Source organism: Dermacentor albipictus, chromosome 9, assembly GCF_038994185.2.
Source record: "Dermacentor albipictus isolate Rhodes 1998 colony chromosome 9, USDA_Dalb.pri_finalv2, whole genome shotgun sequence".
Taxonomy (NCBI): Eukaryota; Metazoa; Arthropoda; class Arachnida; order Ixodida; family Ixodidae; genus Dermacentor; species Dermacentor albipictus.
The window spans coordinates 21,653,159-21,666,847 of NC_091829.1; the positions used below are offsets into that span (position 1 = coordinate 21,653,159).

Here is a 13,689-nt window from a genome sequence, read left to right on the forward strand (position 1 = left end):
GACGAGCGAAACATTTTCGCGGACGGAGTTTATTTCTCGCAATACCCGACGGAACGTTCGTGAAATTGTAAAATGGAGACCAAATTCGTAAACTTTGAAGAAAAAAAGAGGCAAATATGGCAATTTGGCAGGCAGGAGTTCGGCTAAACTTTAGCCACCAGTTGGACTAAAGTTAGTTGGGAAACTCGACCCTGTATACATAACCCATACAAACAGTTCGTAGACCATAATTGGCCAAATAAATTCCGTCGACTCAAAAGTAAAAGCTCACCAAACAACCCCACGCCTTTATCGACGAACTTTTACAAGTTCGTCGCAAAATACCCGATTTTTTTGAGCAACATTACGACGCTCGCGGTGACACCATTTTGTTTTACAATATTTCTTTTGACTCGATCATATTCAAAAGAATACAAAAACGCCCACCTACCGATTTTTCGGAGGCCGAATTTCGGAACCGTTCGTTTACTCCGACTTGCTATAGGAAGCACCACCCCTCTAGTGTAGCCAACGCATGATGGCAACCAAAAATTTCCGACACCGTTCCGTAAATATTTCATAAAAGCTTCAAGACAATTTTTTTCATGAAAATTTCGTCCTTGGCGAAGATCATTCTTCCTGTGATCGTAAAGATTAGTGACTATTTACAGTGTTCCTACAGAACAAAGCCTGTGATGTTCTTATTGCACGGTTACCTTGAATATATTTAAAAAGTCACTATTTTTCACTAAACTTCAGTATTTTCGGCTGTGGATGGCAATAGACGAAGAAATAAGAAGTCTACTAACTCTACCCGTAAACAGCACATAGAACTCACGAAGCCAGAAGGTTTAGCATAATGAATACAAAGCCGTCTACAAGACGCCTTCGTTAGACTTCAACAGACCAGGCGTTTTTCAAACGTCTACACACAATCTGTAAAATCTCTACAGACAAAAGAAGTATGCCTCGCTCTCCGAATTCGCAATTAACTTTTGCCTCTTTCAGCGGCAAAGATGGCACAGAAAATGAAAAAAGAAAGAAAAGAAAAGATGATTGAAAGTCGGGGGCTTTTTAGGGCTCGCATACGTCAAGCAACTGCGCAGAATCTCTCGACAGAAACCAAACAAAAAGGAAATCTCGTTAACGAATGGTCGCTCTAAGACCGAACCATCAAAGTGAACTCGTGCGCGCGTTCTAGGCAAATGGAACTTGGAAAATATCTTTTTTTTTATTTTCGTATATACATCTTATTTTCAGTGCCCGCATGTTAGCGGTGGTGAGAATGAGCAGCAAGTCGGATAAATTAGACGGGCCCGAGATCTACATCCAGTTAGAGCGTTGCGGTTAAGCGGAATCGTTAGCACGGAGCAAACTCCAATTTCCTCATTATTTGAGTGCGACGTGGGACGCAGAAGTGCTCTCATTAGAAAACCTGTTGGACCGCGATGAATGCAACGCGCAGTACACTTGACCAGAAAAGTCAAATTCAGCTGAATGCTAAACACACGACGTGCTTTTTTTTTTCTTTCTGTTCTTTCTTTATTCATTTATTTATTTTACATGTGGGGAATTCTCGTACGCCGCGAACTCCATCTCGTATGCAATCTCTCTCCATGTTCGCAAGTTTCTCTAACCAAGCCCCAAGTGCTCTAAACTGCAAGTAATGCTCCTCGTAATGCATTTACCACACTCTTGTACATACTTTGCTCGTTTGCAAGACTTTAATATAGCCAGACGGGCAGTCTTACTGAACACAAAGCTGTCTACAAGACGTTTCTCTTAGACGTCAATAAGACGTTTTGTCTATTACTCTAAATATCATCGCATTTATCTTTTGCTTATAATTTTCTGTCTTACGCACTCCGCATATGTATCTTATCCTGTGCACGTACTACACTTTACTGCTCTGATACTGCTGCTTTGACTTGTGATCGATCATAATCCATATCATACAAGGGATGCCAATATAGTCTTTGACTGCGGAACCTCGAGATCCTTTTGCATGCTAATGAGGTACCTGTGACGTTATTGAATCTCTAATAACAAATTCTGTTTCGACTGTTCTGCTATATTATTATTATTATTATTATTATTATTATTATTATTATTATTATTATTATTATTATTATATTTATTACTTAAACTTACGCCACTCGATCGCTTCTCTGCCCTACCACCATCGGCAATAGGTGTTAAGCCATTGTTATTCGGAGCGCGGCAGCCACCCACACTACATCGAATAACTTACGTGCCTTCACCATAGCGTCATCTATTGTCCCGGCAGTGTCAGTGCACGAAAACACGGGTGAAGAAGCGGAAGGGGGGGGGGGGGATCGAGACGTATTTACAGCTGCCAAGGACGCGCAGGCGCACGGGGGGACGTATCCACTCCCACTCACCCCGAAGTCGGCCGTGCGGCATCCGCTCGCCCTCCGTGGCCTGGACACGTGCTGGTCCGAGCAGACGGGCACGTCGATACTGGCTCGTCGCCGCTGCAGCTGGGGCTGAAGCTGCAGCTGGGGCTGCAGCTGCAGCTGCGCGGGCTGCGGGTCCGGCTGGTGGCGGTGTCCACGCTTGGAAGGGGGCTCGGGTCGCTCCTGCTGCTGCTGCTGCTTCTGCTGCTGCTCGCGGTTCGGACCCTGGCCCCCGCCACCGCCGGCGCCTGCGGCCGTGGCCATTGTGTTGGCGGCGCAAGCGGGCGCCCTTGCCCTCGAGTTCGGGCCTGCGGCCGGCCGAGCAGGCGCGGAACCGAACGCGAGGACGCCTCAGAAGCGAGGAGACCCTCGGCTCAAGAAGCGCCGGGTCTTAGCGCGGCCTCCTCCGGATGCGTGGCGATTTCAACGCGCTGCAGGCGAGGCCTCGTCACGGAGCGACCTACGAACACGGAAGGAGGGAAATTCAGATGTCGCATTCAGATGTCGCATTGAGATGTCGCATTCAGATGTCGCATTGAGGTGATGCCCAACCACAGTTCCACATCGAGGAAAATTAGAACAACACGTTCCCCTTTACTTCTGGCCATCGAGAGTATATATTTGTGGATAAAAAGAAACAATGAAGTGCTGTTTGAGCTATAAATCACAATTGAAAGCTTTTTTCCAGCGCATCAAAAACGATGCTACGTCGGCTATGCGTTAAGTTTCCCGTAATTATGGCGGAAGTTTGAGGTATCCAAACAGCGTAGCATATCGTACGATACACTGGGCATTACAGAGTCAAGGTGACACTAAAGAGAGCAATAAATTCAGCTGTATTAGTCAATTGCTCGGCTACAATAAAAAAGGAGCATTTAATAAAAAGGACGCTCTTAGATGGAGAAGAAGACATTATGAGTAAGGTAGCGCGAGACAAGAGGACCACAGAAAAAGAAACCGGGTCGCTGAGCCAGGAAGCCAGAAGAAGACGCAGGGACGCCGCCTCAATGTTGGCGCACTATCTCGCAGTGACGTCACAGATTTTGAAGGCGTCCGCTAGGGCCTAGTTAAATTTTTTTATTGTTAATACATCGCATTTTGAAAAACCAGACTACTGAACCTGGGTAGTTTCGAGCACTTCCACTGGCGCTGCAATGGCCCAAGTACGAGAAAAAAAAAGGAAATCCATGACGTTACACTGACGTATAGACGATAGGCTTTAGCGCAAAATCTACAAAAAAAGAAAGAAAAAAAGCGTGGCCTTAAGTTTTCTCTTGTAGTGATAAACCTCCTGGCACGAAATCAACAAACATAGAGAAGTTTCCAATAGGATACTGCATCAGTCTAAGACTGAAGCATAGCGTGTCTTTCATAGGTTCGGATTACTGGAGATTAAGCCCAGTATATCCAATTTAGTTACACTGCAAGCCGGCCTTCACGTTCAGGTTTAGCGTTAAAGTCGCATCTTGTGTGAGAGCGAAAAACGTTTGACAGTGAAAGAGGAAAATAAATGCACGAGTAGGCAATCAGACCCACGTTTGTTCAGTGTGTTTCCTTCTTCATCCGTTGTCGTTTGCGCGGTTACAATATGCATTCAAATTAGAACCACCCCCCCCCCCTCCTCAAAAAAAAAAGTTTCACCTTTCGCCTCTTGCATCTTCCTGTGTTTGTTGGGGCCGTCTAACCTAACTATCTTCGATAACACAAAATCAGCTTTGCCTTTTATAATTTAATGGTCTGAAATTGCTGTTGCCATTTTAGCGATATTGTCGCTAGCTTTAGCGACTTTCTTGTCTGCCTGGCGACAAAGTGTTCTATTCAGCGACCGGCGACGTTTCTACCGACTTGAATGAACAATCGGCGACATCTTACCGAGTTCGAAGTTACAAAAGTCGCTTCAAGAACGGCCTTCTAGAATGCACTTCGTTCTGTGTGTGTGTGTGTAAACACACACACACACACACACACACACACATATATATATATATATATATATATATATATATATATATATATATATATATATATATATATATATATATATATATATATATATGTATGTACACCAGGGAATGTTCCTGTGGGCGATCTATTTACTTTAAACGCATACAAACGAAACGGACGAATGTGCAAATCGTTTCCTTTCTTCCAACGTTTGAGCCGGAGTCCACACTTCGTCACGAAAATAGCTCTCTCTCTCTACACACACACACACACACACACACACACACACACACACACACACACACACACACACACACGTATATATATATATATATATATATATATATATATATATATATATATATATATATATATATATAAAGGTAGAGGCCTGCCCCTTCCCCTTACTGGAAATATAGTTGGTACGCCGCTGCTCCAAACGCAAACGCTCGGACAATATGGCCGGAATTAGAGTGTCCACTGTGTCACCTCCGTCCCCTGCGCCATCCACACGCAATCTCACGCGTCGCCGCCTGCTATAAGCTCGGTGCGTGAACACCTGCTGGGATTTCGCCATACACTCAAAAAAGCGAAAAATAAAACGAAACTATAAGAAACCAACGGCTGCAGCACCGTACACCTTTCTCTGTACACTTTCTTTCTTGAGCACTTTTCTAATCCAAGCAAAATACTTTTGACAGCGCATTTCGATGCGTCCAACCTGAAGTTCAAGTAAAGAGACGCTCACCGACCATAGTATTCGATTCCAATGACGTCGAGCGTGAAGCCAGCGTTCTTCCAAATCGGCCCACCCCATTTTTCCTTCCTTCTTTCTTTGTTCCTTCCTCTCTTTCTTTCGATTTCGGCGAACAAAACGAAGAAGAAAAAAAGGTTTGCGACAAAGTTGGCTTTGGAGAGATTTTGTTCGAAGTCTCCCAGAATATGTTCTCCCTTGTTTTGGTGGTAATGCTTGCGTTTTTCTTTACATTTATGTCATTCTTCTATCCCTTCGCGTCAAGCGGCGGACAGTGAGAGGCAGGAACGAAAAGAACACGGTTAAGAGCTTCACTGCACTTTTCATGAGTCCAGCACGCTTGGTAGAGTAGTTCCCGAAATAGGCTCGCGCAGCTAGGTGGACGAGGCTCTTCTTGAAAACCGCAGCGCAAAAGAGAAGAAAAAAGAATGAAAAAATGGCGCGCTACTCCTTAGACAATTGGCGCGAACGGCGAAGGTCTGGCGTTACAGCGAAGGTGTGACCGCCTCCGTTGCCGACAACGGTGTAATACGTATTATCGTTTACAGTGAACAGGGCTGCAGATGACGCACGCGTGTACGGCATTGGCAATGCTGGTAGCGATTTAATGCGACGCTTTGTCCAGCCAAAGCGCGCCAAAAGTGATTTTGTTACGTGGTTGTTCTGCTCGAAGGAAGAAGGCAAAAAAAAAAGAACATTACGTTAAAAGGAAGCTTTACGTCGGGGCGAAACTTGGCATGTTCGTACATTCTAAACAACAAGAAGAAAAAAACTCATATTTGGATACTCCCATACATGTGACCCGCTGAAATGATCTCATTGAACATGCCGCCGGAGCAGTTCGAATGAAGTTTATTGTATCTGAGAGAGAAAGCTTAATTCTAGCGACTCTAGGATGCAGAAGTTTTTATTCAGGGCTTCAAATATCTCAAAAAATTTCAAACCGTTAGTAACTTTGAGAAAGAGAATTAATCCCAACATTACCAACCCGTAACTCGGGCACCAAAAAATGATAATGCAGTACTGTAGGCCGAGCCTTTGAGAGCATGCGTGAATTGATAACATACGTGAAATTGTTATGGTTTACGTCTAGGAGGGCTTTGCGAAAGACCTACTCCGAAAACTTTGATATATTTCAGAGCGGTGCATGTGTAAAAACATCATTTTTCTTTTGTTTTTGATACTTCATTATATGCAGTTTACGTAAAATTTACACGTGAGCGAGGATATGTCGAACCTGGATATAACGAATTATTGTGTATAACGAACTGCTGTGAAATCCCCTTCAAATATTTTGTATAAAAATTTATATATCGAAGAATATATCGAACTATTTAGCGATTTCCTTGGAGTTCGACATATCAGGGTTCGCCTCAATATAGTTTTTTTATTGCTGGTTAACAATGTTCTTTGGCGTTTCAGGTGTCTTTTTTCTGCGACATTCAACAATGTTTCTTTAAAAGGCGGTTGTTTATCAGTACTTTTTTTTCGACAATGAGACTGACGCGACATGAAAAAAAGATTTTCTGACACATTGCAGTTCGACATAATGCCACGAGATGTCACCACCAACGTTACTAGTGCCTACCACATATGCGGTAGAACCGTATTACGCAATCACGTTTCCGGTAATGCGTTTGCGGAGAAGCTAAAACACGATCATAGAGTAGATTAGACTGTCTGCGTACTGTTTTTGTTGTGAAACAACGAATACATCGGACGGTGACGATAATTATTTCCATTGGCTCTCCCTTCGAAACAGGGCGGCGACGAACAGTCACCTAGCCTGCTCGGGCTAGTCAGGTGTTATACACATGCATAGCAGTCTAGCATTTTGCTTGTTATCTCCCCGATATTTCAATCTTCATTAAAACATACATATCTATCGACAATCTATCTTATAGATTGTACATTCACCTATGCCTGCAACGGATCCTATTCTATCAATCGTCCCTACTTTTTTCTTTTTTTTCAACAATACTCCAAACGTTTCTTGCTTAGCCTGTCTGCTGACCGGTTAATGCTTCCATCTGCTTTGAATCCTGGCGCACCTGGAAGGCGGACATTTCCTACGGGTCTTGCTGGGTGAATACCGTGGCATTTCATTAAGGGCGTGTGAGTCGTTCGCGGACTTGTATACGTGAGCGACTGCCGCTGCCCACGTCAGCAGTTGAATAGAAGGCGGCGTAGTTGCCAATTTAGTTTTGTTTCCTGCTGTTGATACGAAGTAGGACGTCTTCACAGCAAGGCGGAGGCCTGAACTGATTAACAGTGGTCGAGCAAGGAATGGCGCCGGAGCCAACGTGTAAACTATCATCATCATCATCATCATCATCATCATCCTGGTTACGCCCACTGCATGGCAAAGGCCTCTCCCATACTTCTCCAACAACCCCGGTCATGTAATAATTGTGGCCACGCCGTCCCTGCAAACTTCTTAATCTCATCCGCCCACCTAACTTTCTGCCGCCCCCTGCTACGCTTCCCTTCCCTTGGAATCCAGTCCGTAACCCTTAGTGACCATCGGTTATCTTCCCTCCTCATTACATGTCCTGCCCATGCCCATTCCTTTTTCCTGATTTCAACTAAGATGTCATTAACTCGCGTTTGTTCCCTCACCCAACCTCCTTGTAAACTATAACTATATAATATAACCATATATGTATAACCATATAGTCAAAACGCAGCGACGCCCCTAGTTCGACAGCCCCTATTCGCTAGTTGGACCCAGCGTCATAATGTATGCCTTCATCAGCTCCCTGCGCCTCAGACCCGCCGTGGTGGCTTACCCCCGTATGCAGAAATGCAACTTAAGTCGAAGCACATGCTTGACTTGATTTAGATGACGCCTGGCGTTAACGTGCCCAAAGACGCTCACTGCGTTTCCTTCGGCGCGTTCCCGATAGGCGTCACTCGGATCAAGTCAAGCGTGGGCTTCAACTTAAGTTGCATTTCTGCATACGGGGGTTAGTGGCTATACGACGCGTTGCGTTTGTAAGCCCGAGAGCGCTGGATCGAACCCCGGCCACGGCGGCCGCATTTCGATGGGGGTGAAATGCCGAAACACCCGTTGCGATTGGGTGCACGTCAAAGGAACCCCGGGTGGTCGAAATTAACCCAAAGTCGTCCCCCATCTACGGTGGCGTGCCTCATAATCTAATCGTTGTTTTGGCACGTAAAACCCGAGAATTTAGTTTGTTGCTGCGCCTCAGGTATTCCTGCAATAGGTACATATTAATACTATCAAGTACAGCCTAAAGCTCTGTAATAATGTGGCACGCTTTGACGCTCTCATACGTTTACGACCGGATAGAAGGAGTGGCGTATAGTGAGAGCCCTTATCCCGCACGAGCTCTTCTTCAGAGGAATACTGCAAGGGCGGTTGTTGTTGTTGTTGTTGTTGTTGTCGTTGTTGTTGTTGTTGTTGTTGTTGTTGTTGTTGTTGTTGTTGTTGTTGTTGTTGTTGTTGTTGTCATCGTCGTTGTTGTTGTTGTTGTTCAGTTCCAGATACATTGTCAGCCGTGGACAGCCGACGTTATCGCTGCAGCCAGGCTTACGTATAGCTGATTCCTGTAAAACAATGGAAGTATACTGTGCGTTCATAGTCCACAGATGTGCTGCGGCAAATGGAACGGCGAATGTGACGTCATGACTTCTAACGTGTGCGTCATGCACTGCTTTGCGTCCGTTAGACCACAATGTTGCGCTGTTATGGCGTGCGCAGCAACCATCTCCCGCCGAAGAGCGAGAAGGCGACAAGCTGCACAACGGCGCAACTGACTTCGTGTGTTATCGGTATCTATTTGCTTACCTAGTGTAACGTATGTATTTGCATACGTTACACTGTATCCCCTGAAAAGGATCGTTCGAGAATATCGGCCCCCGCGGTCGTCCTGTAAATTTCACGCCAAGTAAAGACAAAAAAAAAAACGGATTCCGCGTTATCAGATCTAGTAGAAAGCTTACGAGCGGCAAAGGCTTCGGCTTCCTTAACCATTTACTTGTTCAACAGCTTTTCTTATTTTCGGCCGTCCTACGTAGCGGAAACCTAAGACGCGATCCCGACGATAGCGGAGCCGTGCTGCGCTGTCTCCAATGTCAAAAAAAAAAAACGCCAGCGCTCGTCGTGGCGTGGCCTCACATAGCGGCCTATTGGACGGCGTTGTGTATAAGCTACGCAACTCAATTTCCGGGAGTATATAACATTGAAGTTAGTGAGAAAGGCAGTGATTGCGAGAGTAAGATAGACGGTGATTGAGTAAGTAAGCCAATACGTACAGCTTTAGAAATAGGACCCAACTGGACGCAATCAACCGTGCGCATACAAGAACACGGGAAGCGAAGAAATGAGCTTGTATTTTGGGTTACGCAAAAACCGCTTGGGAGCGCTATCTATAAAACTCCTTATAATGAATGTCGTCTAAGTACCGTTGAATTGATCAAATCCTGGGGTATCACGCGTCAAAACCACGATCTGTTTATGAGGCACGCTGTGGCCGGGGACTTTTTTTTTAAACGCGATAATCATTGTGGGATTGGTACGTACTTTCCTCATGATTGCTTTCCGTCCGTGCGCACGTGCGTGCGTGCGTGCGTGCGTGCGTGCGTGCGTGCATGCGTGCGTGCGTGCGTCTGCGTGTGTGTGTTGAATCCATTACCAGCATTTGGCTATGCGCCGAAACAGTTCATGTATTTATAATGTACGACATAGGTCAAATGAAAAAAAAATTTTTTTGACCACCTTGGGGATCTTTAACGTGCAACTAAATCTAGGTGCATGAGCGTTTTTAGATCTCGTCCTTAGGAAAACATGGTAAGTGAGTGAGTGAACGAGTGAGGGAGTGAAGATGTGGGTGAGTTGATAAATGAGTGAGTGAGTGAATGTGTGGTTGGGTGAATAAATTAGTGAGTGAATGAAGATGAGGGTGTGTGATTAAACGAGCGAGTGAGTGAACATGTGAATGTGTGAGTAAATTCGTGAGTGAATGAGTGGTTGAACATGTGGGTGGTTGAGTAAATGAGTGACTGAATGAGTGAATGAACAGTGGGTGCGGGTAAACTAGTAAGTGAGTGAATGAACATTAAGGTAGTTGGGTAAATGAGTGAGTGAGTGAGTGAGTGAGTGAGTGAGTGAGTGAGTGAGTGAGTGAGTGAGTGAGTGAGTGAGTGAGTGAGTGAGTGAGTGAGTGAGTGAGTGAGTGAGTGAGTGAGTGAGTGAGTGAGTGAGTGAGTGAGTGAGTGAGTGAGTGAGTGAGTGAGTGAGTGAGTGAGTGAGTGAGTGAGTGAGTGGGGTGAGCGAATGAGTGAGTGGGGTGAGTGAGTGAGTGAGTTAGTTAGTCGCGTTAGCGGGCGAGTGAGTGGATGGGTGGGTGGGCAAGGAAGTGAGCGAGACAGTCAGCAAGCGAGCAAGCGTTAGCGACAAAGTAGGTAAGCAAATAGATACCGATAACACACGAAGACAGTTGCGCCGTTGTGCAGCTTGTCGCCTTCTAGCTCTTCGGCGGGAGATGGTTGCTGCGCACGCCATAACAGCGCAACATTGTAGTCTAACGGACGCAAAGCAGTGCATGACGCACACGTTAGAAGTCATGACGTTACATTCGCTGTTCCATTTGCCGCAGCACATCTGTGGACTATGAACGCACAGTATACTTCCATTGTTTTGACAGGAATCAGCTATATGCATGCCTGGATGCAGCGATAATCTGTGCAGGGTATGCTTAACGCTATGAACACTCGGTAAAAAAAAGCGTACGAACATGCATGCTGTCTGCTAACTGCAAGGACGTGAGAAGTAAGCTTCAAGCACGATGAACATGCATTCTGCGGCATTTCATATCTCGTATTACCAAAGAAATTCGGTAGGAGGCATGTGGCTAAAAGATCTGTCGCAACTAAATGTAGCGCACGCTTATCACAACCAATTCTTATCTTTAATAAAGGAAACGAGCATGCTCGAGAAACACTAAACGTTGTCTAATGTAGCACGCAGTGGACTGCATACAATGGCACACATGCAACCAAATATACAAAACGGAACACTACAGCACGTTCCGTAGCATGAGCTGCGGACGACCACTGCCCATACGGTGTCGGCCGTCATAAGTGTATATCTTATGTTATGCATATGAGATGACGGACAGAGTCGCGACATGACTCCAAGATATAGTTGGCTCACCACAAAAAAACAGCATACTCGACAGGCAAATGCGCCAACAGAGGAACTGCGAAAACATATAGAAAACGATTCCAGCCTAGCAAAACAAGGGTGAAACGTATACGCAGAAAGATTGGCGGTGGCATAAACGACGCTTCGAGAACATGAGGAGGCCGCAGAAGTCACGGTCGGAAGGCGGAGATAACTACGGGCAGATAAGGAGCTGAAGCACGCCCAACCACGCACAAATAAAGCGGGCAAGGGGTGTAATCTAAATGCGATCCAATACTCAATTACCACGCGAACGAGAAAGAGCGTAAAAAAGAAAGAAGAAAGCAGACGAAAAGTCGGGAATGGAGACGGGAAAGGCCAAGTACTAGGGGCGAGAAGTCACAGACGTAGACGAAAACAAACCGAAAAGTTATCGGGCAGACGAGAAATGCGTAGTACGCTCCAACGGCTTCGTTCTCCCGGGTCAAATGAGGCGAGCTGCGCAGACGACAGCGACAACAAAAGAACAGATGAAACTTTTTTTTTTTTGTAAGGGAGCAGACGACACACTCAAATGTGACTCAAATGTGCACGGCGCTGCGCGCCACAGAACACCGCAGGTATACGATTTCAAGAAATGTGTGCAGCGTACGAGAAGCTACAGCGCATGCACAGGCCGTTCTTTCCACAGCAGAGATAGACGCCCTAGTTTCGCAAGAAAGCGCACTGTGTATGCATGAATACGTAAATATGCTTCATATTTCACTAGAACAGAAGTGCACTCGACTACACTTCTTCGGTGTCGTCTGCTCCTGCTCTGAAAACGAAACGACGTCGAGGCAGCAGACGAAACTGTTACTTGGATTCGCTCCATTCTATTATTGATGTCATACCTATAGACTCACCCAGCCACAAGTTACGACCGGCTACATAGGAGAACATATTTATATTGAGATTTCCTTTCGACGGAGAGGCAACGATCACTAGGCAAAAAAGAAAAGAAAAATTCCAATCGACGTCGTGTTCCCGATGCAGGGCGGTTCACTTACACTGCGACACATGAAGGTCTATATCGCTTATATCGATCACCTCTTCTACCATTATGTAAGCTTTGTGAATTATGCAAGGGTAGGTAGCAGCACATAACGATGCGGATGTTGCACACAGAAAAGAAGCTACTGAATACTGCATGGCTTCTGAAATGGCATTATTTGAGGAGGTTTTCTAACGACATAAACTGGTGAAATTCCGCTAAGGATACGATGCCCGGACCCGCTGCGGAATCGCCAAAGCCACACGCATGACTACGTGCCTCGCGATTTGGAGCGCAATTTCATGCATTCCAAGGACCACTCCGTTTTCATAAGCGAACAGGGTTGCTACACGAAACGTGATCGTCAAACTCAAAAAGCGGAATAAATAAGCAAACGTTCAAAACTGTCCGGCGTACGTGTTCGGCGCATGATAATACCGTACATGCACAGGTATGCAACAGTATAAATATTAACCCTTCATTTCGTGCGGCTTGTATTCAACGATGTGGTTTGCTCATCGATATAGTTACAGGTCGACGCTGATGTCAATAGTCGCAGGGCGCGCAACATATAAAAATTTTACCCAATCAAAAGAAGCGACAAGAGGCTCCCATTGTTAAGTCCGCACACATACTCAAAATGAATGAAAGAGTGAAGTCGTCTTTTATGAGGACAGTATTGTTAAAGCAACCAATTGTAGCTATTACCCGTTTTCGATTTCATGTTGCCGTTATTTTTCATACTTCTATTTAAGGAGTACAGGAACACCTGTGAAGACGACGTCAGCGCTAGTGACGCCATCCCGTGGCGCTTTCTTCAACCAAGGCGCGTTAGAAACCTTTTTACGTTGAGCCATTGTACTCGCAGCAAAGAAAGAAAGAAAGAGAAAGCTTCGAAAACCTGCTACACGTGCGCTAATGACTGTTGCTGCCGACGTCATCGCACGAGCATAGGTAGAACATGATCGCTGCAATTGCAGTTCGCTGTACTATAGTGGGCGTAACCGTCACTAGGAGGCGCCACCAGCACTGACGTGTGCGCTGGTGGCGCCACCTAATGCCGGAACACCGCCTCTCCGGTGTTCCGGCATTCCGCAAACTGAAATCGTTTACGGATAGGCTTAAACCTTCTAATAAAGCATTCACATATAAGACTGGGACGTGTATTGCAGACGCTGGAAATGAAGCGAATAGCATTCACGACGTTGTGCATATTCAGTACAGGACAAGGATACAGAAATGAGACCGTCGAAAAGGAATGAGTCAAGCCTGCAAGGACACTGCGTGTTCGCTGAAGCCGTATGCACCAATGATGGCTTTTTGTAGACTGCTACTTTCTGCCTCGATGCTTTGATAGTTGCCTTTCTCGGCAAGTTTCCAAACGAGCGAGCAGCCGCCGTTGCGCAGTCGACGG

At 45.7% G+C, this 13,689-nt stretch overlaps 1 protein-coding gene across 2 annotated transcripts in view; it reads right to left on the reverse strand.

Moving 5' to 3' along the window:
- dop (microtubule-associated serine/threonine (MAST) protein kinase dop) overlaps positions 1 to 13,689 on the reverse strand; it is a 288,167-nt gene that overhangs the window by 231,990 nt on the left and 42,488 nt on the right. For both annotated transcript variants that reach the window (XM_065431890.1, XM_065431889.1), the window contains exon 2: positions 2,382 to 2,856. In XM_065431890.1, coding sequence (XP_065287962.1) covers positions 2,382 to 2,660 — 279 coding nt within the window. In that variant the 5' untranslated portion in view covers positions 2,661 to 2,856. The remainder of the gene's footprint in view (positions 1 to 2,381; positions 2,857 to 13,689) is intronic.